General features: G+C 45.4%; 1 protein-coding gene across 4 annotated transcripts; it reads left to right on the top strand.

Moving 5' to 3' along the window:
• The first annotated feature begins 601 nt into the window (after positions 1-601).
• On the top strand, positions 602-25951 carry LOC125182842 (ATP-binding cassette sub-family A member 9-like). Of its 4 annotated transcripts, XM_066980004.1 has the most exons (40): positions 602-741; positions 1108-1279; positions 4181-4293; positions 4780-4990; positions 5113-5271; positions 5656-5756; positions 6640-6866; positions 7587-7725; positions 8251-8436; positions 8921-9053; positions 9679-9850; positions 10174-10232; positions 11104-11214; positions 11617-11792; positions 12110-12229; positions 12575-12713; positions 13203-13293; positions 13888-14027; positions 14505-14624; positions 15177-15336; positions 15621-15787; positions 16215-16342; positions 16774-16911; positions 17416-17529; positions 17949-18119; positions 18307-18420; positions 18593-18697; positions 19298-19366; positions 19594-19685; positions 20577-20694; positions 21110-21227; positions 21514-21605; positions 22355-22521; positions 22863-22938; positions 23644-23738; positions 24279-24395; positions 24759-24899; positions 25071-25150; positions 25243-25298; positions 25679-25951. In XM_066980004.1, the coding sequence occupies exons 2-40, from the start codon at positions 1261-1263 to the stop codon at positions 25766-25768; spliced, it is 4824 nt and encodes a 1607-aa protein (XP_066836105.1). In that variant the 5' UTR covers positions 602-741; positions 1108-1260; the 3' UTR covers positions 25769-25951. The 4 variants fall into 4 exon arrangements, with proteins under 4 accessions (XP_066836105.1, XP_066836106.1, XP_066836103.1 ...); XM_066980005.1 differs by lacking the exon at positions 602-741 and having other exon boundaries at positions 905-1279; positions 15180-15336; XM_066980002.1 differs by lacking the exon at positions 602-741 and having other exon boundaries at positions 907-1279.
• The last annotated feature ends 619 nt before the right edge of the window (positions 25952-26570 follow it).

Below are 26570 nucleotides of genomic sequence, written 5' to 3'. Positions count from 1 at the left end.
AATGAGCTGTGCGTCTCTGCTGTGCCTTCCGCAGCCCCAGGTTGTTGTCTGATGGGAAGCGGTGCAGGAAAACGCAACGCTCCTCTCCTAAGTGGGCTTATTCCATGAAAATAAATAAATCGGCAGCCACAGACGAGCTACAGCCTCTCGTTAAGCAGCAACCAGGCTGTTTCTGTGTTTTCACACAATTCTGCAAAGCAGATGCAGTCTCCTCGAGCTGCTGAAGTTCTAGGACAGTCAAATTACTTTCTCTTAACTACTTGCGTGGTCGCATGGCTATACACCCTTCCAACTCATTTGGATTTCCTGGCTTCCTCACCTCCCTGTTTGGAATGCAAATCCATTGGAAATCTATTTTTAAAAATAAAAATAAAGATAAATCCCCATCTTGATTCCAGCTGCGTGGCAGCTGCTGGGAAAGCAATTAAAAGGAGTGGAAACTAAAAAAAAAAAGAGTAAAAAATAAAAAATTATTAAAACAAAAGGGAGATTGAAAACGTGAAATAAAAGTCCCATTGGTGCTAGGATGGAAGGTTTGCCCTGGCAGAGGAAGGAGTTCTTGCTGACTCAGGCTCTGGGCGCGATGGGGAGCAGGCAGTGAAGCTTTCCCTGCAGAGGAGCTTGGCAGGGTCGAGGTTTCTTTGCCACACGACTGGGATCCTGAGCTCACCCATCCCAGTCCCCACAGCTCTGCATCTCTCCCTGGCACCTGCAGCAGCACGTGGGAAATCCCAGGGAAAGGTAAATGCGTGAGCAAATGCCGAGCTGGTCAGGAGTCTTCCGTCGGAGCTGCTTCGGTGGAAAGTGTCATTTTGTTGTTAATGTGGCAAAATCAAGCGAACTTTTCAAAATATCTTCCTTAAAATTTAAAAATGACTTTCACGCCAGTGGGTATTCAGTTTATGTTCTGATTTAGGTTTTGTTCTCCCTAATATTGCCTGGTGAGTGCACATGTGGAAAGCCTGGTGGAAACATGCTATTATATCTTACACGCTACGCATGCCTCCTGTTAACGCGACGTAGTGCAAAATGCAAGGTTCATAGCTCCGAGCCCGGGGCAGCTGCCTGCAGGCATCGCTCACCGGGGTCATCGCCTCCTCCCCGCAGCGCTGGGAGCGTCGACACCGCCGGGACCGGACTCTGACGTCAGGCTGGAGAGGGGCATGGCCACCGGCTGCCTCTCAGCATTGAACCCTCTCCAGGACCGCAAAGAGACGACGAGAGCCCAGACATCTCTGAGCTGCAGGAGACACACTTCTAATGGAAAACACATTACCAGGTAAGGGGTTTCCTATTTCTGTTCTGTAAGTGAAAAACTATACCTAGGGTGTTTTTATGGAGGGTTTTTTTTTTTTTCCTGATTGTTTTAATAGTGTTATGCTAAAAGCATAAAGCTCTACTTTCCAGCTCTGTTCTCTGACAAACACTGAGTTTTACATCAAGAAAGTCTAAGAGGCTTTTCTGGGTGCTCATGGATTTCGATTCTTGCCACGGACGCCCTGAGCACCGCAGGTTGAGCACCCACCGGGTGCTCCCGGCGACCCTGCCTCCCTTCCCTCCCCTCCTGTGGCCCTGCATTGGCACTGAAGGCTTTGAAAGATGGGAATCCTCAAAGTTCGCTTCTCTGGGGAAATTAAAGAGTTGAACTTTGGTATGGGACGGGCTTAGCACTGTTTTTCTGGAGTTCAAAGTTGGAGAAAAAACTCATTTGAAGAACTGTGTTAGAGTGGAATCCGTGCAAACCTGCCCCGTGTTTATCAGGTAGTAAATACAAGGCTGTGTAGGGGCCAGCTGCAGGTTTTTGTTTGCAGACACTCGCAAACAGGAGGGCACCGAGGGAGCGCGTTCCCCACGTGGGGATTCAGCTTTGGCGCGCGGCGAGTCGGCAGCTCCTCGTGGGAGCACGGGATGCGGCGCACATTTATTCCTCCCCAGCCAGCACCGAGGGTTCCCTGCCAGTAATGCTGAGGAGCAGCTTGCTTTTTAGGAGTCCGTTGCGATATGCTCTGTTCGTTTTACATTAGAAGGAAAAAAATCTGAGGATGTTCCAAGTAGGAAATCCCTGAGATGGTAAGTGAAGGAATGAGGTGTTTGCACGGGACGTGCCTTCCCGGACTACCTCTGGCATAGCAAGACACAGAATCACAGCAGAAGTTTTTGCCATGCCTAGGAAGCCTGTTCCTGGAGAACAAGAAGTTTGGGTGCATTTACTGAGCCCTCAAAAACGAAAAGTTTCCAGAGATACCCAGTTTTACAAGTGATGCTCTTACTGGTTTAAGGCTTCTCAATATTGCTGTCCCCAAAACATTCCTGGTGGTCGGTTTCTGTCTTCTGAATCTGAAGCTTTGAATCTCAGATCCTTCAGAAGCATCTCTCCTGCTTACATTTTGTGTCTTGGGGTATCTGCTTTAAACTGAAGTTCTTCCTGATGAAGTTCATGCACCATTTGTAGACATCGCCATTTGCCTGATGTTCTAGCTTCATGTTTCAGCTTCCAGGGGGAATTTGTTTCTTGTTCCAGAAGCAAAAAATAAAATTAAAACCAGTAGAAATTTAATTGGATATTTATTTTGTTTTAGTTTCACATTTGCCCCCTTTTTGTAACGGTTTGCTACATCTGTAGAGATTCAGCGTAGTTTTTACAAGACCGTTGTATTTTCCTTGTTATCCGAATGCCCCCACGCGGACCTCTGCTTACTGTCCCAACCTCTGCTGCGCTGCTGCTTTCGGTTCACAACGGGTGAAATCCAGGCTTGGCCAAAAGCAAGTAGCACTTCCTCAAAATCGTCTCCCAGTTGCCGTTAGCCTGCGATGTGGAAGCGCGAGAGAAAGCTTCGGGCAGGGCAAAGAGCGGGGAGATATCTTTGTGCTAATAGTCAGAGGGTAAACAGGGATCCATCGCCCCTGGAGTACACAAATATTTAGTCCTTCCCAAAACAAACAATGAGGGGAACGGAGTAGTGGAATCATTTATTAACTCCAGCTGCCCGATCTGTGAAACCAGGAAGCGATGTCCGAGGGGAACAGAGCACAATGCTTTTGAGGTTGCTTTGATTTTGGTTTCATCCCTTCTGAAGGACTAAAATACAAAAACGTGTTTTTGAGGTTCCCTGCCCAGCTCTCGTTCTGGGAAGGTCGTGCAGGCAGGCTGCTGCTGTTCCTGCACAGGCTGTTGGCTGCTGGGCTGTGTGGTTGAAGCTAGAGCTGGGATAAATATTCCCCAACTCCAGTACTTCCCTGCTCAGTATTCAGGAGGAGATAAAGAAACAGACTGGTATTTTCTTAACGATGCCCTCCTCCAGCTGTATTAGACTTATAGTTTTTAACATAGCATTTGGATAAAAACAGGAATTATTTTTGAGAGGGTGAAAGAGAGGTGGGGTAAAAAAAAAAAAAAAAAATTAAAAAAAATCAGCCTCTTAGCAGCCCACTTAAAGGAGATGGCAGCAGCATCTCTTTTGGGCTATTTCTGGCATCTAAGCAGTGTTTCTGACCTGGCCTCCTGGGTGGCAGCTGCCTTCCCCTATAGCCGATGTGGGCAGCAGTATGTGTGTGTGTGTCTGTATGCAGCGGGTGTTTCACTGTCTGGTTATGACATCTGGAGCAGATGAGCGGTGGCTTACCAATGCGTGGCTAAGGCATGGCACAAATTCCCTGCAAGAAATGCATGATCAGAGGCTCAGCTGCATGCGCAGTGTGTGCCAGAACTGCTGCCCTCAGCAGCTGGCCTTCATGCTGTTGTCGCAGATCCAGAATATTTCAAACATTTGGAAAAATCACATTAAAAGAAAACAATAAATATATATATATATATATATACACATATATTCTTTCTTCCATTAGCCACTCAATCCTTTCACATTGGCTTTTCTCTGTTAACTTCACATAGGTGAAGAATCAAACTACAGCCAGTTAAAAGCCTCTTCCTACAAAACCTCTTGAGGAAGACACAGGCTGAATCTGGAAATGAGCACGAGGCAGCTGGGGCTGACCCAGCTCTGTGTTCACGTGTGTGATCCCACACCATTTCCTTTGAACTTCTCCTTGGTGTCTGAACTGTAACGCGTGGAAAAGTTCTGGACCTTTGACGTGTTATTGGATTTCTCTAAAGAGGAGTTTACCCAAGTAAATATATTAACTTCTGATGACCTAAATGATATTTTTTTCTGTTTCATCCTAGCTGGGAAAATGCAGAGAATATTCAAGACAGCCTCAAAAATAAACCAGCAAACCTGGGCTCTTTTGTGGAAAAACATTCTGCTGGTGTGGAGGAAGAAAACAGAAAGTTTCCAGGCAAGTGTCTGTTCTTCCAAAGGGAAGTTAGGATTTCCACAGCCAACTGCTTTTGCACTGCATTGTTTTTACGCTAGGTGATACATGAGAAGCCTCAGCTGGTAATGTGGCTCTCTGGAAAATGTCCACAGTTGCGGTTCTTCCCGTGACACTAAAATATTGTAGCATAATAAGGGTTGAGACAAAGCCAGCGTGTTGCTGCGTGTTGTTGATCCCATCTCTGCGCTCACCAGAAGAACACAATGTCCAACTCACGATGTCCACCTATTGGCTCCCATACTAAAAAAACATGGTTTTCACTCGGAGCAGTCCTCATACTTTAAAATTACTCCACCTGTGAAACAGCTCGTTTTCAGGAAGAAAGCATTCGTGTCTGGATGACCATGCAGGCAGATCAGCCCTTGAAGCAGCACCAGCCTCTCCCACAGCACCCAATTTCCAAACCACTGTGCTGCCACTCACCTTTATTTCCTTCCCATCTCCTAGGAATGGATTACCTGTGGGGTTTTTCTCTTAATAATACAAACATCATCAATTATGATAGACCACTCCCCGCGGCAAGAAATCCCTTATCAATTCCTTGGGCGATTAGACGAGCCTGCCTTTAACGCAACGGGAGTGACGCTGGCGTATACACCTGTAACCAACACCACCAGGCAGATAATGAGCAAAGTGGCTTCAGACTCCGTGATGACAGGTAACTAGGTAAAACGGCTTGGACATACCAAATCCCAATTCAGAAGAGCACACGATGTGGCTGCTGCTTCGTGTTGGTGCATCGCTAATCAGAGTTTCTGCTGCGGTGGTGTTTGTTCTCAGGTATCTTAATAGAAGAGGTGGAAAACGAGAAAATCCTGGAAACAAGAGAAAATTTCGATGATGACATTATTGGTGTTGTTTTTAAGGATGACTTCTCCTACCATCTCAGATTTCAGAGTTACAGTGTGGTGTCTCCAAACGAAGCCTTTGAAAACATTGGTAAGAAAAATAAATGAAACCAGAGAACTTGATTTTACACTAGAAAATGTATAGATGGATCTCTGTGCTGCCATGCCACTCAGAAGGGATCAAGGCTGTATGTGCTAAATGCTTCTAGAAAGATTCTAATTAGACTTTGAGGTTTTGTTCACTTAGAAGGAAACCAGGGAGCCACAGCCTTCGACTCCCCATGTCACGTTATTCTGGGAGAAAAAAGGCTGCTCCAGGCTCAGTAGTACTAAATCTTGATTTCTTGACTCTTGGGTCAAATACATTTTCAACACACATACCCGTGTGTGTATATATATATGTATGTATATGCATATGTACCCATATATGTGAAAATATGTAGATAAAATGCTTCATTTTCTTTCTTTCCCACAGATACCTGCGGCAATTTTTCATCAAACTTCTGCAAGGTTCCTTCGTACTGGTATGTGGGCTTCCTATCGGTGCAGTCCAGCATTGATGCTGCAGTCATAGAAGTAAGCATGATCGTGACAGAAAATATTCTTTCTTTCTAGAGCTATCCAGAAACTTTACTAGAAAAAATAAATAAATAAATAAAATAAAATATAAAAAATAAAAAAGTCCCATGACTGTTAACTTCTTAAATACCTAGTGTCATTCAAAAGTGAAAAGAATGATGGATCATTGTGGCAAGTTGCGTATTTCTTCCGGGTGCAAGAGATTTCCTGAGTTATGTTGAAAATTAACCCACCCATGGAATTACTGGGCTGATGCTGATTTAGAGGGTGACAGTCCATTTGTGGAGTTAAAAGGCGTGGAACTTATTTTGTTGCCAAACTTCTCTTTTTTTTCTTTTTTCTTTTTTCTTTTTTCTTTTCTTTGTTCTTTTTTTTTTATTATTATTTTCAGGTTTATAGGAAAATTCAAAGTAAAACGAATGGAAACACTATTGCTGGAATTTTTATCTTTCAGGTTTTATTTTTATCAGATTGCTCCATTTTAAAAAAGAAATGTGAAATGTTCGGTGTGGACCAAACTGTATTTTTCAGTGATAAATTTTTCCGTCATGAAAAATTAATCAACTCCAAATACAGTATTTACAGAGCAGTAAAGCTCCTGCCCTTTAGCTATACTATAATTGCTTCACTACTTCTGTTATATTTCTGTTCCATCTGTTTGGTAGGCAATGCTTGCTCTTATAGCTCAAAGGCATCATTAGTGTTTATTACACGGCAGTACAAAAAGATATTAAATTTTGAGGCTAATTTGCCCCTATTAAACTTAACATCGCTCTTGAAAAACTGGTAACTTTAATGCCTATGAAAGGCTATTTTTTTCCAAATTTGGCTGTTTAGAAAATAAAGAAAATAAAATTGATGGCTCACTGCTGTCCTTCAGATGAAAACCAACCGTTCTGTCTGGGAAGAGATGAAATCAATTAGCGGCGTGCGTCTGCGATCCCCCTCGATCAAGCCCGTCTACAAGTTGGACTATATTTGGTTCATCATTTACGCCGTGCTGTGTTTCTCCCCGTATATGTACTTTCTCTCAGTGAAAGTTATCAGGGAGAAAAAGAAGCTGAAGGTGTTGATGAAAGCCATGGGTTTACAGGACCTCGCCTTCTGGTAAGCCCGATGGGAGAAGGTGGGGGAACAACCGAGTGGGCAGGGGGCTTCTGTATGTCGTTGAAGCCAAACCTTTGCTGCTTTTATTGTCAGCTGGAGGAGCCCAGATTCCAGGGATGTTAGTCTGATGCAGGATTTGGTTTTTTGTTGTATTGAGCTCTCCAAAGGAAAAAAAAAAAAAAAGAAAAAAAAAGAAAAAAAAAGCAGTGAAAGAGCACTCTTCGTGTAGCAAAGCTCTTGGTGTCCAGGTGTTGCACGCCTCCAGGAACAGGCTGATACATGCAGAGAGCAACAACAACAAAAAGTGAAGAAATTTTGGAGAAAAACAATGAAGGATGTGGGGGTGTAGGGTCTACCAAAACAGGAAGGCTCTGCTTCTGAAGCCTTCTGAGCATGGGTATTTCCAGTTGTTGGGGAAGCACCGGGATGGGAAATGTTGGCTGCAGAGCTCAGCAGCATTTTGCTGGTGTTGCTGCGTCTGCAGAGGCTCGGGTGGGTGTGAGGCACCTCCTCGCTCCCCTCCTCGGTGGTGCAGGGGCCACAAAGCGCCTCCTCCTGCGAGGAAGGCTCCTTGCCTCCTTTCTGGTGGGGCAGCTGCAGGTGGAGGCGTGCTTGGGAATTACTTCGGGTCCGAATTTAGAAGGGAGCACTTTGCACTGGCTGTGTCTTGGCAGCTGCTGACATTTGCAGAGGCAACAGTAGCTGTGCCTTCCTTTGCAGGTTGTCCTGGAGCCTCTTGTACACCGTTTATATTTCAGTCATGGCCAGTCTGCTGACTCTGATCACGATTAAAGGAGTCACCCTCGATCGCAGCTTTTTGGAAATTTATTCCTTTTATTTCTTTTATGGCATAGCATCTGTAAGTCTGCCTTTTTTTTTTTTTTAATGATGTGTGAATTTTTCCATTTCCTAATTGAAGCAGCTAAAACAGAGTGCAGAGTACTCCCTGGCTGGGAGAAAGAAACAAAAACTCCTCCGTTACCATGCTTTCTAATTACAGTTTGTAGGCTAATATATCATTCCTGTTCTTTGATTTTGGGAGATCTGGACTTAAAATCAGAGCAAGAAGCGGTGGTAACATGAGTGGGCATGGGAAGGCTGGTGCTGTGTGGGGCTGGGGCTGCCTCCCAGGGAGGCAGAGCTGGGTCTGGTCTGTTCTGCCCGTCCCTATAGAGCTGCCCTGAATATCCAAGCTGACTGCTAAATGAAATAATCCTTGCGAGACGCTGTGTGCATCTCTAGGTGACAACTGGAACCCAGCTGGGTCTCTTAATGTTGCTTATTGGATTTTTATGTGCTGTTTCTTTTTTCTTTTCTTTTTTTTTTTTTTCCTTAATCACGAGCAGAAATGCATCCTGCTAATTCCTGGTTTTCTCTGCTGCAGATTCACTTCAGTTTCATGCTCAGCTCCTTGCTAAAGCAGCCTAATATTGCCAGTTTCGTGGGATTTGTCCTTCACGTCATCTTTGGATTACTGGGCTTTATGACAATATTTGAAAAAGTGCCCCCATCTTTGGAGTGGATTTTTAACCTCTTCAGTCCTTTCACCTTCATAGCTGGCATCGCAAAGGTATGCTCAAGATAAAGCCAGCACATCAGGGGAGCTCAGCCCACAGCAAACCTGCTGCAGGCTTCTGCCAGCTGGAGGAGTAGCTGCCATACGCAATTTGCCATAGAGACACAATTGCCCCTCCTCCCTAAATATTTAGTACAACCAAAATTTGTCTCTAAAAAGTGCACGCTAATTCCTAACAAATGTAGTTAGAACCTGAACTGCACGAGGAGCTTTGCCAGCTCTGTATATATACATATATATATATATATATACATATATAAGTTTCCAGCTCGGGAAAACGATTGCAGCAGTGGGATGGGGCTGGTGGTACCGAGCTCTGCAGGCATGTTGATGTCTGTTAGGGACAGTGACCCGATCCCAAGTGGGCGTGGGTTTCTTGTGAAGAAAAGGCCACAATGACATAGCTGTAGCTTGCATGCAGTATCTCTGGCTAAAGAGAGTGTTGCATCTGATTTGTGCTTTTTTTCCCCCCCCCTAGATTATAAAATTAGAAAAATATGGACCGGAATTTACACCAGAATTGTACCCTCTCCTTAACCCATGCATCGTACTGACCCTTGACAGTGTTTTGTATTTGCTGCTGGCCATCTATTTTGATAAGGTTTTGCCTGGTAAGTAGAAACGTAAGGGAAAAAAAAAAATTCCTTCTATTTTTCTTCTATAACCCCCAGTACCCTCATGGGGAAGAGGTGCCAAAGGAGCGGTGGGACAGGGCAGAGCAAACTGTCACCTACACAGAGCAGCCAAAAAGGCTCCGCGCAGCGAGCTGCTGAGCTTGCAGGATGGCATCTCAGCACCATGGCTGTGCCTCGTTGTGTGAGGGGCTGCAAACTGGATTTGCAGTATTGCTCGTGAAAAAAAAGCTTGGGAAGGATCCTGTTTCCCAGCAGCTGGCTGCATGTAGCTACCCAGTTTGGCCTCAAAAGCAGGCTCCAAAAGGAACCTTAAATCCTTCAGCAAGGCACTGAGATCATCTACGTCTACTCCAGCAGCCCTAACCATTGGGCTTAGAAGGATATTCTAATTTTTGTATGCATTTTGGTCCGAGGTGACCACTGAGGTCTTTGCTGTGACTGTTGCCTGCGTTGTAGACAGGGATGAGTGAGCAGAAATTGCAGAAATCACCCATCCCTCCACACCGCCCAAGGGCTCTGTTCTGCGGCTGTAGGTGGACAAAGCTGAGCTGCCACACAGCACTTTGGGCCTTCTGTTTCACCTTGTTTGCTTCCGATTTAGGCAAGTACGGGGTGCCGTACCCTCCTGCCTTCTTCCTGAGGCCGTCATACTGGCTGCAGCGTGGGAGCCGGGGCGCGGGGCCACGAGCTGGCGGCGAGGGTGGCCGCCAGCCTGTCCTCGGCTGTGACACCGAGCCGATGCCACCGGGCTTCGAGGGGAAGGATGCCATCAGGTAACGCTCTGCAGGCCCAAAAAGCAGCTGCTGCCCGCTGGGTTTGGCCGGAGAGCACAGCCGGGTTGCCTGGTGAAGGGTAGGCTGAGCTGGCTGAGCAGCGCAGATAAGGGGAATGGCTCGCAGCTTCCCAAGTGAATTACACCAAGTGATCCCTTCCGATGGAATTACCCTACCCCTGACGGTGACGAGAAGGACCAGCCCGGGGAGGAGGTTGAGAAATGTTTTTTTTTTCGCCTAGTTTTCAAAGTTTATTTTGAGGCAGAGGAAGCGTGCCAAAATTGTGGGATTCAGTAGTAACAGCTTGCTTAACTTTCCTTTAGACTAAACAATATAAAAAAAATATACAAGAGGAAGGACAAGAAAACCGAAGCTTTAAGAGGTAAGAGAGGTTTTGCAATTGCTTTAATTTCGTTTTTCACTAGATATGAACCCAAGCTGTTTTGAAATGCACTGGATGTACTTAATGCATTTTAACAATGCTGGCGGCATAATTATGCAATAGTTATTTCTGCCGGGGTAAATTACTGGCAAATTTCTGTAAGGTTATCATCTTTGCCTTTTCACTCCAGGAAAATTATTGTTTATTACTTCTGTAATAGAAGAAGCCTCCTTAAAAGCTGTGGGTTTTACAGCCAGGAGCCACTGTGAAAAATCGCCTCTCAGCCCTCCCTCACAAAGTGTAAATTCATTTGGGCAAAAAAAAACTGGCTTTGGGTCCCTGGCTGGAGCCATGTCTGTTGTCATGGGCTGAGCCCTGCTCTCTAAACATTTGCTCGTTTGCAAGCCACAGATATGCAGGTGGTTGGCATCGTCATAGCACAGCCCTAAGAGGTTTGTTAAATGCCTTTGTTTAACAAGAACTTGATGTGACAGTGAAAATATCAGTGTGGTCCCAAAGGTTTATATAGAGTGGGAAAAAAAAATCCAAAATGAGTCTTTTTTTTAAACGAAAGGGGATGGCAAATTCTGTATATGCTGCTTTAAAATAATTCATGAATGCTCGTATTTTGGAAAGGCTATTGGCTCTTCTTTTTGTGGTGCTGTCTTTTGAGTCATGCCAAAATAAAAGGTTATGAACCCTGCAGAAAATAAAATCAATGTTTTGAGTTTAAATATTAACACGTAACACATATTTCCAGATCTGTGTCAAAAGATAAAATGTTCCTCTGTCAGACTTGGCAACAAGCTACGTGTACAAGTCTGCTGGCCTCACAACCTTCCATCCTAATATCGCCATATGTCTCTTCTAGGTTTGTCCTTAAGCATTTATGAAGGCCAGATCACTGCGTTACTTGGGCACAGCGGATCTGGAAAAACGGCTCTCTTAAACGTGCTCAGTGGATTTTCCAAGCCTTCAGCAGGTAGGACCTGAATGCAGAAGAGGAGAAGCTGTCTGGTTTTCAAGCTTAAGGGGGTAAGGATGCAAAAAGCCAAGTTTTATCTCAGTCACTCCGTCTGGCTCATTGTCAGTGCTCCTTCAGCATCAGCTTCAGCACTAGCACATCCCTCGTGTGTGCAAGCATATGCAGATGGTTATGTCTCCATCTGGATGGCCTGATGTTTTCCATGAGCTGCTAATCAACAGGAAATATAATTTAGTTCCTAAGGGAGAGACTTGACATATTTCTGAACAGCATTACTTTTTGTGAGAAACACCCTCGATGCTGGAATTAATAGCAAAGGTGTGAACACAGTGTGCTTTCCCCTTACAACCGGGAAGGATCGTGCAGTATGAAATTTGTTTCATTTATTCCTGTGTGCAGGTTCTGCAACGATATACAACTACGAGGTATCTGAAGTACAGGATATGGAAGGAATTCAGGCAATGGTTGGGATTTGCCCCCAATTTAATTTGCATTTTGAAACCTTAACGGTGAAGGAAAACTTGAGACTTTTTGCTCACATCAAAGGGATTCAGTGGAAGGAAGCAGAGCAAGAGGTTGGTATGTGCTTCTTGGTCACTGATGTCTGTCCTGCAACATTTGGACAGTTTGTTAAGCTATATTCTAGATTACCACCAGTGTCTTGTTCTGCAGAAATGAGAGCAGCACTGATTTAGGGGAGAAGTATTTTTTAATTTTCTTATCCTTATGTGATAAGAGTCAGAACTCAGGTTTGCAGAACTTACCTCACAGCAAATCCACTTAAAGCAGGCAAGTTTTAAATCCTGAAGTCGTGTTTTTCTGTATTGTGTGTAGCCATGTATGAATCAAAATATGACCAGTGTTGCGTGTTTTGTTTTCATACGTTCTCAAGGTGCAGAAAGTCTTAGTGCTGTTGGACCTCGTTGGCCTTCAGGACATGCACACTGATGCTCTGAATGGGAGACAAAAAAGAAAACTGTCTCTTGCAATTGCAATTTTAGGGAATCCCCAGGTAAGCACCGGTTATACTTGCACACACACAATGGGTATTGTTTTAGCACATAGCTTTGCATTTGGGTTCGGAAGATAGACATTTGTACTTTGCCCTTGGCACTCAGAGAGCCTGCTGACCTACTGACTCACTTGGCTGCCAGAAGGATCAAGGAATCTAGGTCAATGAGAACCTTTTAAATGAAAAAGGTAATCATACTGAAATAGAAAAAAGCAGTAAAAATGGCTGCCATTGAGGATGCATTTTATTCTTTGAGCGAGACCCCAAAAAGCACGAAACAAAGCTATGTGACAATGGGAATGGTGGTATGGACACACAGAAGCTTGATCTCACTCCCCTTCGCAGGTGTTGCTCTTGGACGAGCCGACGGCCGGGTTGGACCCGTGCTCCCGGCACCACGTGTGGAGCCTCCTGAAGGAGCGGCAGGCCGGCCGCGTCATCCTCTTCACCACCCAGTCCATGGACGAGGCCGACACGCACGCCGGTGAGCCCAGGCGTCCACCCTGAGAGCGGCTGCGGTGTGGGACTGGGGGGGTCCCCACCAGCCCCCTGTGGGGTCTGGGCTTGCTGGGTGCGTCTTGTCTGAGAGCGAGGTGTGCTTCAGAGACCCAGCCTGTGCCCAGCTCCATTAAGCCAGGGCTTACCAAGAGCGGCACACACACAGCAATTGGGGGTGTTGTTCCAATTAATATCTTTCCTATGTCTTTATTTATCTTGGGCTGCCTGGGGAATTTTCTATAAGCCTGTAAGAATACGTAAGTAAAAGACTAGCCTTGGTGCTTAGGTGGAAGGCAACAGTTTGGGTGTTTTGTTTTTATTTAAAAAAAAAAAAAAAACTTTCAGCCCTGGCCTGACTTTAGTGCTCCTGACTTCATTATAAAAATATCTGTTGAGTTCAGAAAGAGCAGAGTAAGGTCAATCTACTGCACTGCTGTAAATCCCCCCTAAATCTTTTGTATTAATACCTCCTTAGATCGGAAGGCTTTTCTCTCAAATGGGAGATTACAGTGTGTTGGCTCATCTCTGTACTTGAAGAGAAAATGGGGAATTGGCTATCACTTAAGGTAAATCCTTTTTGGTCATCACTCTTTTTATGAAAAGCTTCTAGGCAATGTGTGTATTTTCTCATAGAGGCTGTGTCTCCAAGGAGTTTCTATATAGAGTAATAGAAATCTTGACAATTCATTTTAGGAGACTTTTGAGGCTGCCAAAAATATCTTGCTTTGGATAGCAAGCTGCTTTTCTTTGGACCCAATCCTGAAAGCTCGGAGCATGTAGCTAACATGACTTTGCAACCTCCCTTGCAGCCAAAAGGGGACCAGAGTAAGAAGAACTGCAGTTTCCACATGCTCTGTGGTGCCAGAGTGACGTACAGCGGCATTAATGTAAAGTTGCTTTTCTCTGGATTTTAATTTCTGTCTTCTTGGTTTAGCAGTGCTGGCCAGGATCGTTATTCTTAACCTCAACTATTTCTTGCTTGCATGGTAAAACCAGGGGCACTGCAGACGTCTATTAAAAAATTCCCACTGAAACACTGCCTAGTTTTGGAGGTTTCCCTATGGCTTGAAGAATGACTGCTGGCTTTGTCTTTTAAAGGGATGAAGCAAGCATTGTTTTTCTTATTTAATATTACAGCAATTGCTTTTTAATACAAACAGGATGCGCATAAATGATACGTGCGACCCTGAGCTTGCAGCCTCCCTGGTCAGGCAGTACATCCCCGACGCTGTGTTCAAAGGACGGAACAAGGATGAGCTGTGTTGCTTGCTACCTCTGGAAAACACCGACAGCTTCCCAGGTAACAAAAGCCTACTATTGCGTGAGGGTTGTAATGGGAAATGAAGTGGTGGGAGAAGCAGAATGCAAAATTGCTGTGAAGGTCATAATTATGTTCTCTTGTCTGTGCTGCGTAGGATTAGGGAGCCCAGAGCTGCATGAGCATCAGCCTTAAAGAAAGCCTCTAATGAACATGCTAATATTAACTCTGCAGGTGAACAAAAGAAAATCCACCAACTAATCCACAGGCTAAAAACTACCGAGTCTTCTCTGGTTTCAGGATGAGGTTTCTCCCACCACAAAGGCTGGTGGTAATCTAGAACTCTGAATTTTGTACTACCTACCTCTGAAGAGTATAATTGTTTTGCAATGCCTTTTACATTATGGAACTTGACGATATGAATGCTAGAAAGTGTTAATCATGCTAATCATGCTGGTCTGAGTTTCTGCAAAAGAAGCCTTGGCCGCTGGGCTGAGCCTGGCTCTCTCTGTTGTGCAGATCTGTTCAGCCATCTCGACAGCGGTTTCTTGCAGGGGGTTGTGAATTACGAGGTCAGCAGGACAACCCTGGCTGATGTTTTCCTGAAGCTGGAGGGTGAGGAAGCCATTGATCATGAAGGTAAAACATTGATTCCACTTTGCAAGTTTGGCATGATTAAGGTTCTGTACAGTGTATTCAGTTTAAAAAAAATATATGTAAGTTTCTGTTGAACGTGATTTTTCACAGTTTTTGGCAGGTCAAGAATTGCAGTTGTATAAAATTTCAGATTTCCTTTAGTGACAATTATCTTCCCAGAGAAGTCTAGATGATTCAGTCTCGACTTACACAGCCTTTTAAGCACAAGAATTGAAGAGTGATGTTGTAAAGGAGTTGAAGGGTATACTGCCCAGACCAGGAGGTGGGAAGAGAGAAACTAGTCAGAAGGCAGTTCCCAAGGCCAGTGAAGACATTGCATGTGTAGACACATGAGTCCAGGTCCAACCACTTTCAATTCACCGATATAAATCCGTTCTGGGTAAATTATGGCCATTTTTCTCTGCCATAGTTTCGTTTCTAAGACAAAAGCATTCCTCTATTCAGAGCAGAAGACCCTTGCTGATTGTTTGCACTTGCAATTTGTCCTTTGAAAGCTCTTTTTGGATAACGTTGTTTCTCATGCTGAATGCGCAGCAGACGGAGACCTGGAGGAGAGGGACCAGAGCCTCGAGGTGCATCCCGAAGCAGCGAGCCCCGCCGCGAGCGGCATGGCGCTCTGGAGGCAGCAAGTCTGCGCCGTGATGAGAATTCGCTTCCTAAAACTAAAGCACGAAGGAAAGCTTCTGAGGGCCTTGTAAGTACGGGGCCCAGCCCGCACCCCTCGTGCTGGCCTGGGGCTTCCCAAAGGATTTGATTCTTCCCTGGGGTGACTGAGGGAAAAGTATTTGGAAGCTAAGAGTTAGGTGGCAATTGCTTGAATGTTGCAGTAATAAGGACAGTTAGAACTTCTGGTAGAGCTCTGAATTGCTTAAGTTTTCCCCAGTTTTAAATTTCTCCTTGTCCTTTGCCACGTGAGTCACTCTGTTGGTTAAAGATGGAGTTCCCCTGGACCCACTCATGGACTGTTTTTCCATCTAGATTGCTGATGTTTGGAGTATTTATCCTTCCAATGCTTATGCTTGTCATTGGATTTCAATTATGGGACAGCTCCAGAATCTCAGAACTGACCGCCAGCTTCTATTTTCTTCCCACTGAAGGCAAAATTCAAAGCAAGTCGACAAATCTTCTCATCTTCAATGATACAGGTGAAGAAGGACATGTGATGTTGGTTCACTTTCTGCACCACTCTGAGTCCCCTTAGAGCTGATAGACCAACCTTGTCTTCCTCTTTCTGTACGTTCCTTTATGCATCTGTGGCTTTGGGAGGTGTTTTCTTGTGAGCAAAAACAAATCCAGTTTTAGTGGTGATAACTGAGTAGCTTATATTTTAAAAAATAATGAACCAATTTAAATAAAATAAAATAAAATAAAAATCATTTAACTATAGAAACTTTCACTGTCTTTAAAAAGTTTTGTCCATACAGGAAAAAAAAAAAAAAAAGGGAAATATAAGTTGGCTGAGATTTTAAATGATTTTTTAAACATACATCTGCTTTGCAAGTGGGAGCTTGTTTATAAGAGACTGTATTAAAAATCTAATTATTCTAATTTGTGTTCTTGACTTGATTTCAGGATCAGAAATTGAGGATTTCATTGCTGCTTTGAAGTTTCAAAGCATAATGCCAGAAATAGCTCTTGAGAAAAATATCACAAGCCTTCAACTACATAATGGAGCTATAAAAATATCCCTGGAAGGCAAGGTGAATGATACTTTTTCTTCTTTCATCCCATACGTCAACAGGAGTGTCTCAAATATGTCTAAGTGGGGTACAGGGAAATACACAACAAAAAAGGGAGAATATTTAATTTAATTTAATCCCAACAAAAGGGAGAATATTTATTTGACACATTAAATACTGTCAGTAATCCTGTTAATGGGAATTCAGGATTATAGTGATCTTTAGAGAAAAGTATTAATGCAATTCATCCTTGTTTTCTCCAGAAATCATTGCTTTTTTAATTCATTTTGCTTGCAATACCTATTAGCAGACAGCCAGGTCTCCGAGTTCCCGCTCTTCAGTAAAACCGACTGCATTTGCTATCACTTTTCTCTAAAATCCTCAGTATTATCCATGCCTCCTCGCACCTCTCACGGGCAGGAAGGTGACATCCTTTCCTCTTGTGCTTTCAGAGCTACCGATACACGCTCATGTGTGGCGCAGAGCCCATCAACTGCTTCCCCGTGCTCGTGAACATCCTCAGCAACACCTTCCTGAGGCTCTTCAACTCCACTGCACGCATCCGCATCTGGAGCAACCCCTTCTCTAGAGTGAGCGTCCTTGCCTTTTTTTGCTGAAAATGACTCAAAATAGCCAAAAGCTGGAGTGACGAGGGCTGGGCGGGTGGAAGCCGGTCCAGCTGCTGGCCAGTCACCAGGGGCATGTCTCAGCAGTCAATACCGGGGCTATTTAATGAGAATTTCTTCTGCAGTGTTTTTTTAATAGGGTTTAAGTGCCACAAGACATTCGAGCTTGTGCTATGTGGCAATAAGGGAGGCATACAGCAGCAATATTTGCAGGTTCCCCCTTGCTTCTGCATCCATATGACAAGCATCAGCATCAAAAAGACGGTGCCTATTCTCAACAGTTTAAAGAAATCCCAATATTTCTTGCAAATTTTAAGATGTTAAATGATTTTGTTTATTGTTTCGTGTTCTTAAGCACAAATGAATTACTGTAACTACCCTTGCTCACATGCTATGAGCATTGAGCTAGCTAGGCTTTCCCCGGACAGCTGTTGATCATTGATGATTTTGGATTTTTTTTTTCCGTAGACACAAAGCCCAGAAGTGAAGCGTGATGTTTTTTTCATCTGTCTCAGCCACATGCTGATTTTGGCTTCTGGTTTGCCTCCTCACTTCGCAGTGAGCAGCGTGGAGGATTACAAGGTAAAAAGCATGTCCTGAAAGCAGTCTTGCACAAGGAGAAGGGAATGCAAATGCGACGTCTCTGGACAGCAGCTCGTGTGCTGACTTCTAGGGAGGGTACTGGAAGAAATGCAGCTACACAAACGCAGCGTTGTACCAAAATGTGTTAGCCTGCATCTCTGGGAGCCAGCGTGGGCTCAGAACAACTTGAGTGTTAATTAACAAAGATTTTGGAGGCAGGAGACTTTTTTTTATTATTTCTTATTAAGAGCGATGCGCTTTTTAACAGCAGCTGAGCTAAGAATAGAAAGTGCCTGGAAGGGAGAGGGAGGCTCAGCTGGGGCAGGGACGAGTGAGGGTGATGGAGGAGGAGGAGGAGGAGCAGGAACGGTGTCCAGGGCCCTGCCGAGCTCCCTCCCTTCTCCCCTTTGCCATCGCAGGTAAAGGTTCGCGCCCAGCTGCGGCTCGCGGGGCTCTTCCCCTCGGCGTACTGGTGCGGGCAGGCACTGGTGGACGTCCTGCTCTTCTGGGCCCTGCTCTGCATTATGTTCGGCATTGTGCTGCTCTTCAACCACACCTGCCCCTTGCAGGCCAGCACCATCCTGCCCATGGTAAGCTCTCGCCGGGTGGGCACCCACAAATCCCCCTCCCTCCTCTCACAGAGGGCGTCCACCACCAGCACGGTGGAACCCGGGGATCCAGCTGCATTCAGTATTTTAACCAAAATGGGCTGCTGTAAGCAGGATTTTGTGCATCCACATCCATCTCCTTGTTGGTGACATCAGCCTCTCTCTCTAGACCGTTTGCACAGCCGGTTATGGATTTTCTCTCATCCTCCTCGTCTATTTAATCGCCTTTAAGTTTCGCAAGGGTCGGAGCAATCGCTACCTTTGGTCTTTCATCTTCATTCTGGTAAGTGAAGTGAATCTGCACTCTGAAATGTTTGATTTCCACACCTTGCCTCTTGAGGTTTCACTTCAAACATACTGATATTCAGCGGAATAACCCCAGAATAATCAGTGGCAAATAGCCTAGGTTTTAGAAATACTTGAATACTGGAAATACTTTTTTGACTTTATTTCAGGTGAACTTCATTCTCTACATGATCAGTGACTCGCACGAAGTTTACTACATCACCTTCTCCACTTTGATTCCTTTGTTTCCATTGCTGGGCTTGCTGAGCTACTCGGTAAGGGCACATGTCCTACTAGATTCAATAATGATCCTCGTGGTGCAAACCAGAACGGTGTGCTGGGATCCTCACGTCCACGAGGTGCTTCCCAAATTTCCTCTCCCAAAGCAACAACTGCAAAAAAGACAAAGAGTGAGAAAAGGCAATGGGAGAAGAAAAGGTCCAGGCTGGGGAAGGAGGGAAGGTAATGCTGATCCTTCACTTGAGTGGGTTTTTTTGTTTGTTTAGATACAAAAAGCTGTGTCAATGACTGCCTTTTGGCAGCCAGGGTAGGGGGAAGGGGAGGGGAAGGCAGTGGAACGGGAGACCTGGAGGGATGGAGGTTGCTGGGAAGAGAGAGAAAATGATGGAAAAGGTCAGTCTAAACTAGCTGGTTTGAGGCACCTCTGAATTAACTGTAGCAATGGAAGTCGCAGCTCTTTGAGGGAGTGTGAAGCCAGAAAAATAAATAGAAATCAAATCTCCTTTCTCCCAACCGGCAGAAAAGTCATGCACCCCTACATCCCACGCCTGCTCCAGTCCTGCGCTGTGGCACGCTGTGCTAAGGAGTTTTTGTAATTGACTGATTTAATTCTCTTTTTTTTTTTTTCCTTGTAGCACATCATATTGTTTCACAGTATTCATCTTCCTGATTCGTGGAATAACATCTTCATAGCTGTCTTTGCAGTAAGGAGCAATTTGATGATAACTGTTTTGGAACAGATGTCTATTCTAATGTGGTGGACTTACTCTGGGCTGGCATAAGTCTTCCCATAGATAAAGCATGGGTTTTGTGGTGAAAATTTCACCTTACATGTCGGTGGTAAAATTAATTTATAGGTAAAATTAATTAAAATTAATTGAGTGTGTTGTTACCTTTCTCCATGCAAACCTAATTCGTTATTGTTTTTCAGCCTTACGTCCACTGTCTGATCTTTGTGTTTATCCTGCGCCATTTGGAGATGAGATACGGAGACACAGTTACAGGACAAGATCCCATCTTCAGGTGCGTCCTGGGTGCCTTGGAGCAGTGGGCATCCCTGTTGGCCCCCCCAGTCACCCCTGATGGCAGTGGGAGAGGACAAGTGAGCTCAAAAGTATTTTGCGAAGTGTGAGCACAGCCCACCCTTTTAGTTCTAACCAGTTTATCCGGAGAGGAGGAAATTGAGAAAGGAGGGAGGAGTTGTTTTATTCCTTTGGGTCATTGCAGTTTCAGACTGAATTTGTTGGAGTTTCCCTGAGTGTGTCTGCGGGCACAGTCCCACCCAGTGCATTGCAACAGAAGGTCAGTTAAACTGCAGTGTCCTAGTGAAAATAGTAAATGTGATGTGAGCTTTTTAAATTATGCTCTGTTGCTGAAATTTCAGGACATTTCACTGTAGCTGGCAAAATTAGTAGGTACAAGTTGAAATCCAACATTTTGCCTCTTTTCCAAATGCACCAAGTATTGCTCTCCGCAGGACAGAGTTTTCCTGAAGCTTCACCAGAATGGGGTCATCTGCTAACCTCTCTGCTCCTCTGCCACCAGCAGTGTATGACCAACGTAAAACGTATTTGTAGAAGTATTCAGCTGTCAAACATTAACAGGCAGGACTCAGCTAGCAGTCAGATGCCGAAACAGCTCCCTGGTGTACATTTATATGACCAGGTCATCGGCACGTGTTGAGCAGGGGACTAGTCAATAGTAGCGATGTAAAACAAGCTGAAGTTGGCCTTTATTTTCTCACGCATACCACAGAGATCTCCCCCACACGCATCATGAATGAATATTTGAGCAACCACCATCTGTGGACTCAAAGATGTGCTGGGCACTGCACCGACGCTGCCCAGGGAACAAATCTGTAAAGCCACCCGCTAACCCCGAGTGGTTTTGGACCCCCCCCATCCCCTCCCGCAGGATTCGGCGGCAGCGATCCCTCGCCCAGCAGAACAGGGACCCGCCGGGGCAGGAGGCCCCCGAAGTGCAGGAGGAGAGGGAGAGGGTGAGGAGCGCCATGGGCTCCCTGCAGCCCCAGGTGAGCTGAGAGCAGCCCTCATGTTCCTCCTGCTCCCCTGCTTCGTGCCTGCCTGCTCTGAGCTCACACACCTCCACGGACGGACTGCCCGCATCCCGGAGTGCTCCTCGCCATCCAGACCATCAATTCTTGGTGGCAGAGAGAAATCAGTGCAGCAATGACTGGCACAAAGCTTTTATTCACGTTCTGCTTTTGCTTTTGCTTTTGCTTTTGATATTTTATTTTATTTTATTTTATTTTATTTTATTTTATTTTATTTTATTTTATTTTATTTTATTTTATTTTATTTTATTTCCTTGTTTCTTGGATTTATAATTTAGAAATTTTAAAGAGCCATGCTTGATGGCAAGAACAGATGAGCTGTCTCACGGGACAGGAGGAGGAGAGCTTTTATTCCCACTCCATCTCTTTGCAGGAGGCGGTTATCATTGTCAACAGTCTGCGCAAGGAGTATGAAGACAAGAAGGCCTGTTCCATGTTTAAGAAAAAGAAGAAAGTTGCTGTCAGAAATCTCTCTTTCAGTGTTAAAAAAGGTTCAAATACATTGCTGCCCCCCTCTCTTTCCCCATCCCCGATGTCTATCTGGTGTGAAGTCACGTTTGGAGACCTTATTTTTATTAGATCTTCCTTGTGTGCAGCCAGACCCAGTGCAAGCAGCATCTTCTGCATCTGGGTTCCCCTGCTCAGGGCTTCATTTTGCTGGGATAAGTTAATGAATACCCCTCTCTCCTACTGAACTTTTAGGCATTGCTTGGCACACAGGAGACAAGGTCTTATGAATATTTATCACCATTAACAGTTCTTGCATATTTGTTCCAGGAGAACTATTAGGTCTGTTAGGACCCAATGGATCTGGGAAGAGCACTGTTGTGCACATGATTTCTGGAGACACAGCAGTGACCGCTGGGGAGGTAGGTGGTTCCTTTGGAGCAGCTTGGGGTAACCCTGCTGCCTTCATTAATGAAGGATGTCATAAGAAAAGCTGGTAACGCAGCCCTTAAATCAGGGGATTTATGTGCACACAACCCTGGATATGGACAGGAGAAAGAAGCAAGTGTCGATACACATAAAGCATATTCTAGTTTTCATCAGTGTTAGAGACTAATGGATTGGAGCTACACAAAATCTTCAGTCTGGATTTGAAACCCTTCTTGATATTTCACAAGCACTGTAAGAAATGTTCACATCTTTAAAAGAAAATAACACTCTATAAAAAGCCTTGCAAAACCAGGAAATTGAAAACGAATGTGAACAGGGTTGGGCCAGTAACCATCCATCACTTAATTATGTGCACGATGATTAATGACATGTGCTGGGGGGGGGGGGGGGGGAGGTTGGAAATACCATTGCTATTACAGATTTGGGACCGAATGTTTGAAATAGAAAAGCATTATTAGGAGATGAGAGTCTCACGCTGGTACTCTCACCCACGGTGTGGTGGCAGTAAGCACCATTTGGTTTTGCACAAACGCCATCCTGGATTCAGATGAGCAGAAGCTGTGGTAGCTGGAGATGATTTTGAGTGATGCTGGGCTTCCTTCTCCATCAGGACCACATTGCCTCCCCGTGGAGCAGGAGAAAACATTACCCCCTTTCCAAAGGGCTCGTTATTCACCCCAAAACTACACCCCGTGGCTGTAGAGGTGTGTGTCTCGTGCAGGTGCTGCTGCAGGGCTGCGAGGCCGCTGCCCCCCCGGGGCAGGGCGGGCTGGGGCACTGCCCGCAGGAGGACGCGCTCTGGCCGGAGCTCTCCGTGCGCCAGCATCTGGAGGCCCACGCTGCCGTGAGAGGGATGAGGAAAGAGGATGCAGCTGTTCTCATCAGCCGGTACACAGCCAGATGATTCCAGTTCACCGTCCTTCCTCTCTCCGGAGATATAAGACAGGAAAAGGGTTTTCTGCTGACAAATTTGGCTAGCGTGAACGAGAGGCAGTACCTTCAGTGCCTCTTTGCCTTGGGGAGATGGGGTCTCTTTCTGCTGAGACCTGCTGCTTTGTACTATTCTCAATCCTTTGTCTGTGGAGACTTTCACCCTAGTTTGTCTAGAAAAACTTCAGAAAACATTTCAACTTGCTTCTGCGTTGGTCCAGTTGCATTAGTAACTGGCTTATCCCATTAGCTGCACTCACAGTCTTGAGTTTTGGCATTTTCCCTTTCCACCCCCACAGCATGGCAAAGGACCTGGATCTCCAGAAGCATCTAAACACCCCGGCTAGGAGGTTGCCTGCTGGAGAAGCCAGAAAGGTATGTGCTGGATTGGGCTTTCTTCCTGGAGCAAAGCCTGCCTTGTCTTCCTTGAGCGTGGCACGCAGAAAGCTTTCGTCGTGGCTCAGGGACACGCTGGGTTCCTGGCACGGGTGTCAGGGAGAACAGAATATGCTCCTTGGTGTTGTAAAAGTTTTTCATCTTGGATTGAAGGCTAAAATTCAGTGTTGATTTAAAATTTCTGTAAACTTGATGTGCTGGTGGAAGGTCCTTAGGCTTTTTGAAGGCAGTCGCTTCCCTCTAAGCCAGAAGCGCACACAGCAAGGGGCTTCCTGGCATGGTTTGGTTTTGTCAGTAGCTTTTGAATCCAGCCTGGCAGGATCTTTCACTTCCCCCTCTCCCAGAATTGTGTGTTTAATAAATGCTAGCACAAATTGGATTTACAAGGTAATCTCCTCCTCACGCCCTGTGGTGTGCGTCTGCCTGCAAATGGGATGGAAAACCACTTTCAGATCATCGGCATGCCTGGGTGTTTGGGGAAAGCTGTTCTGGGGAGACGTTAAAATGTTAACCAAGAACACCTGAGGAGGGTTTACTTCATAGTTCCTCCTGCTTTTTGCAATCAAAAGTTTCAGCTTTTAAGAGCTTTACAGGGATTAAGACATCCCAGGCAGCTCCACAGTTTCAGTGCATTTGTGCAGACAGACTAAGCACCGGCCTGACCTCACGTCTTTTCCATTCCAGCTGTCTTTTGCAGTGAGCATCCTGGGGAACCCGACCGTAATGCTGTGGGACGAGCCGTCCGTGGGCATGGATGTGAAAGGGCAGCGCTGTCTGTGGTGAGCAGCCCCCCTGCAGCAGGACCGGGATGGGGGACGTAGCAGCTTGGGTCTACCCCTCGTGGTTCAGGGACCGCTGGGCAGGCACAGGGCTCTGCCCCAGTGGCTGAGGACAGCCACATGTTCCCTTTTTCCCCCTGATGCACAGGGGGTTGGGTAGCACTCACTGGACTCCTTGCTCAGCAGGCAGCAAGCCTTTGCCAGCCATCGGATTTAATCTTAATGGTAGCGCAGCAAAAAAACCTGAGTAGACTCCAGCTGAAACAATGCATTTGGTAGAAAAGACAAAAATCCCTGTTTCTTCAGAGCATGAGAAAAAATTATAGGTTGTTCTTACTCTCCATCATACAGCCTTAGTGCTTGCTGTCATTCTTCAACAACAGATTTATCTGAAACTGCAAAATTTGGAGGGATGCATGACAAAGCGCCATGTAGCACTGGCAGCCACGTGTCACCTTCAAGCAGGATAACTGAAACCTTTTAAATAATGCTGTTCTTCCTGGCTGCTCTGGGAGGTAAACGTGATCCCTCTGTTCCCAGGAAAGCGATGCAGACCGCTGTGAGAAGCAAAGCACGGGCAGCCATCCTCAGCACGCGCTCCCTGGAGGAGGCGGCGCTGTGCGACCGGGTGGCCGTGCTGGTGGCGGGGCAGCTTCGGTGGGTATCAGCGTAGCCTTCTTTCTAGTCTATAATCTGTTTTATTATTTTTTATTATTATTATTTAATTTGATAGAAAACTTTAGTTTCATTTGTCCCAGATATGTAATGAACATAATTTTGTAAAGAGACAGACTGTTTGGGCAGGACAAACAAATATAAATATATATAATATATAAATAATAAATATAATAAATATAAATATATATAATAAATAATAAATATATAATATAAATATATATATTATATATATACACATATATTTAGCTGATGAATTAGAGGAAGTATATATCCTGCTTATATACAGCGGTTGCTTGATTTGTTGCTTAAGATGGTTTAAGCACTGTTTTCCCTCCTCTGCAGGTACATCGGTTCCCTTGAGGAGCTGAGAAGGAGGTTTGGCACAAGTTACCACCTGGAAGTCAAGCTGAAGGACGCGGGGCAAAGCGATGCTCTCCATGCCGAAATTCTGCGCCTCTTCCCCCACGCAGCTCGGCAAGAAAGGTGGCTACCCGACAGGCTGCACACCAGCCTGGACACGTGCTGGGATGCTCCGTTGCTCCTACTGACCCTGCTCAGTCATTTACCCAAGAGTACAGGAACCCTGTAAGTGCCCCTAAAACTTGGTGCTGAGTTACCCAGTGATGGGTTCTTTTTTTTTTTTTTCTTTTTCAGGATTTCTTCTTTGCTCAGCTACAAGATACCGATGGAAGGTGCACTACCTCTGTCCCAGTCTTTCTCCAAGCTAGAAGCAGGTATAAGGAAACAAACAATTCAGTATGAAGATTGTTTGCAAAATGCTCATATGGATTTGGTTTTTAAAAAAGCCTTCTCCATCCCTCTGCAGTTAAACAGAATTTCAGGCTTGAGGAGTACAGCTTGTCTTTGCACACTTTGCAACAGGTATGTTGATTTAGAATGAAAATGTCAGGAATGCTCCTGAGAGATGATGCTAAATGGCTGGAAAGCTATCCAAAAATAAATAAATAAATAAATAATCAAGTTTGTTGATTTCTAAATAAGTTCCAGAAATAACAAATCGGTACTGATCTTTCAGAGGAAAAAAATAAAAAAAAAATCAGCCCTTAACAGTGTTGATTCAAATCTTTCTATATGAGAAAGCTGAACATACAGGAAACATATTTCATATAAGATATGAGAAATGATATAATGTAGGCAAGATCAGAAACTCCATGTATAAAAACCAAAACCAAGCCACAAGGAACATTGGTACCATCAGTCCTTAGCCATAACCGGGCTGTTTCTACTGCGGTGCCTTGCAGGTATTCCTGGACCTCACCAGCGACCTGGAGGAGCCCGACCTGGAGGCAGTGTCCGAGGGGGCTGCGGAGAGGAGGCTGCTCCAGCCCTGAGCCCTTGCAGCCGCAAAGAAAAGCTGTCAGCGTGCTCAGCCAGTGCTACAGGGGTGTTGGGTCGGATACAGCCCTGGGACTTGGTTACCGGCATCATGTCATGTAGAGCTTAGCAGGTGCTCTGCAAAGAAAAGAAAAAAATATATATTTTAATAAATAAAGCCTTTATCCTTTGACAATCGATGCCTGCAGTCTGTCCGTATGCTCAGACTGACTCCCTGATGTGCTGAGGGATAACCCTGCCGGGATGTTTCTGGTCCCAGGAGAGCCCCCGGGGGCTGTGCAGGGGCTCATCCTTGGAGGAATTCATCTGCAAACTTGGAGAGGGCTCTTAAACCTTCATTCTTAAACCTGCATTCACCCATGGCACAAGGACACCAAAGCTTTGCCTTGCTCAAGCCCAAGCAGCATCCTCATGGCTGGTGTTGTGCGGCCAAGAAGGGCGGTGCTTTCCAAGAAGGTGCATGGGGCTGGGTTTTGACCCAAAAAGTGTGTTCCAGCCACCTCGACTCATCTCTGGTCCACACCACTGGGGACAAGGAGAGAAGAATGAGAAAAGGATGTCAGGGCCTGGCTGCTTCTGCATGCTCCTGGTGCTTGGGTTGAATTGGCTCTAAATAATAAATGAGAAAATAAGCATGACAGAAACTGCCCCTTCATTCAGACAGCCAGGAGCTTCTTTTTGTGCCGGCTCTCCCAGCTGCGAGACCCCCACCCACGCCACAAGCTCCCAGGGCCAGGTGGATGCTGCGGGAGTGGGTACAAGAGCGACGCTGCAGGCGTGGATGCAGAGCGCTGATGC

This window comes from Anser cygnoides, chromosome 19 (genome assembly GCF_040182565.1).
Source record: "Anser cygnoides isolate HZ-2024a breed goose chromosome 19, Taihu_goose_T2T_genome, whole genome shotgun sequence".
In the NCBI taxonomy this organism is placed as follows: Eukaryota; Metazoa; Chordata; class Aves; order Anseriformes; family Anatidae; genus Anser; species Anser cygnoides.
This window is presented reverse-complemented; position numbering and strand designations above follow the sequence as displayed.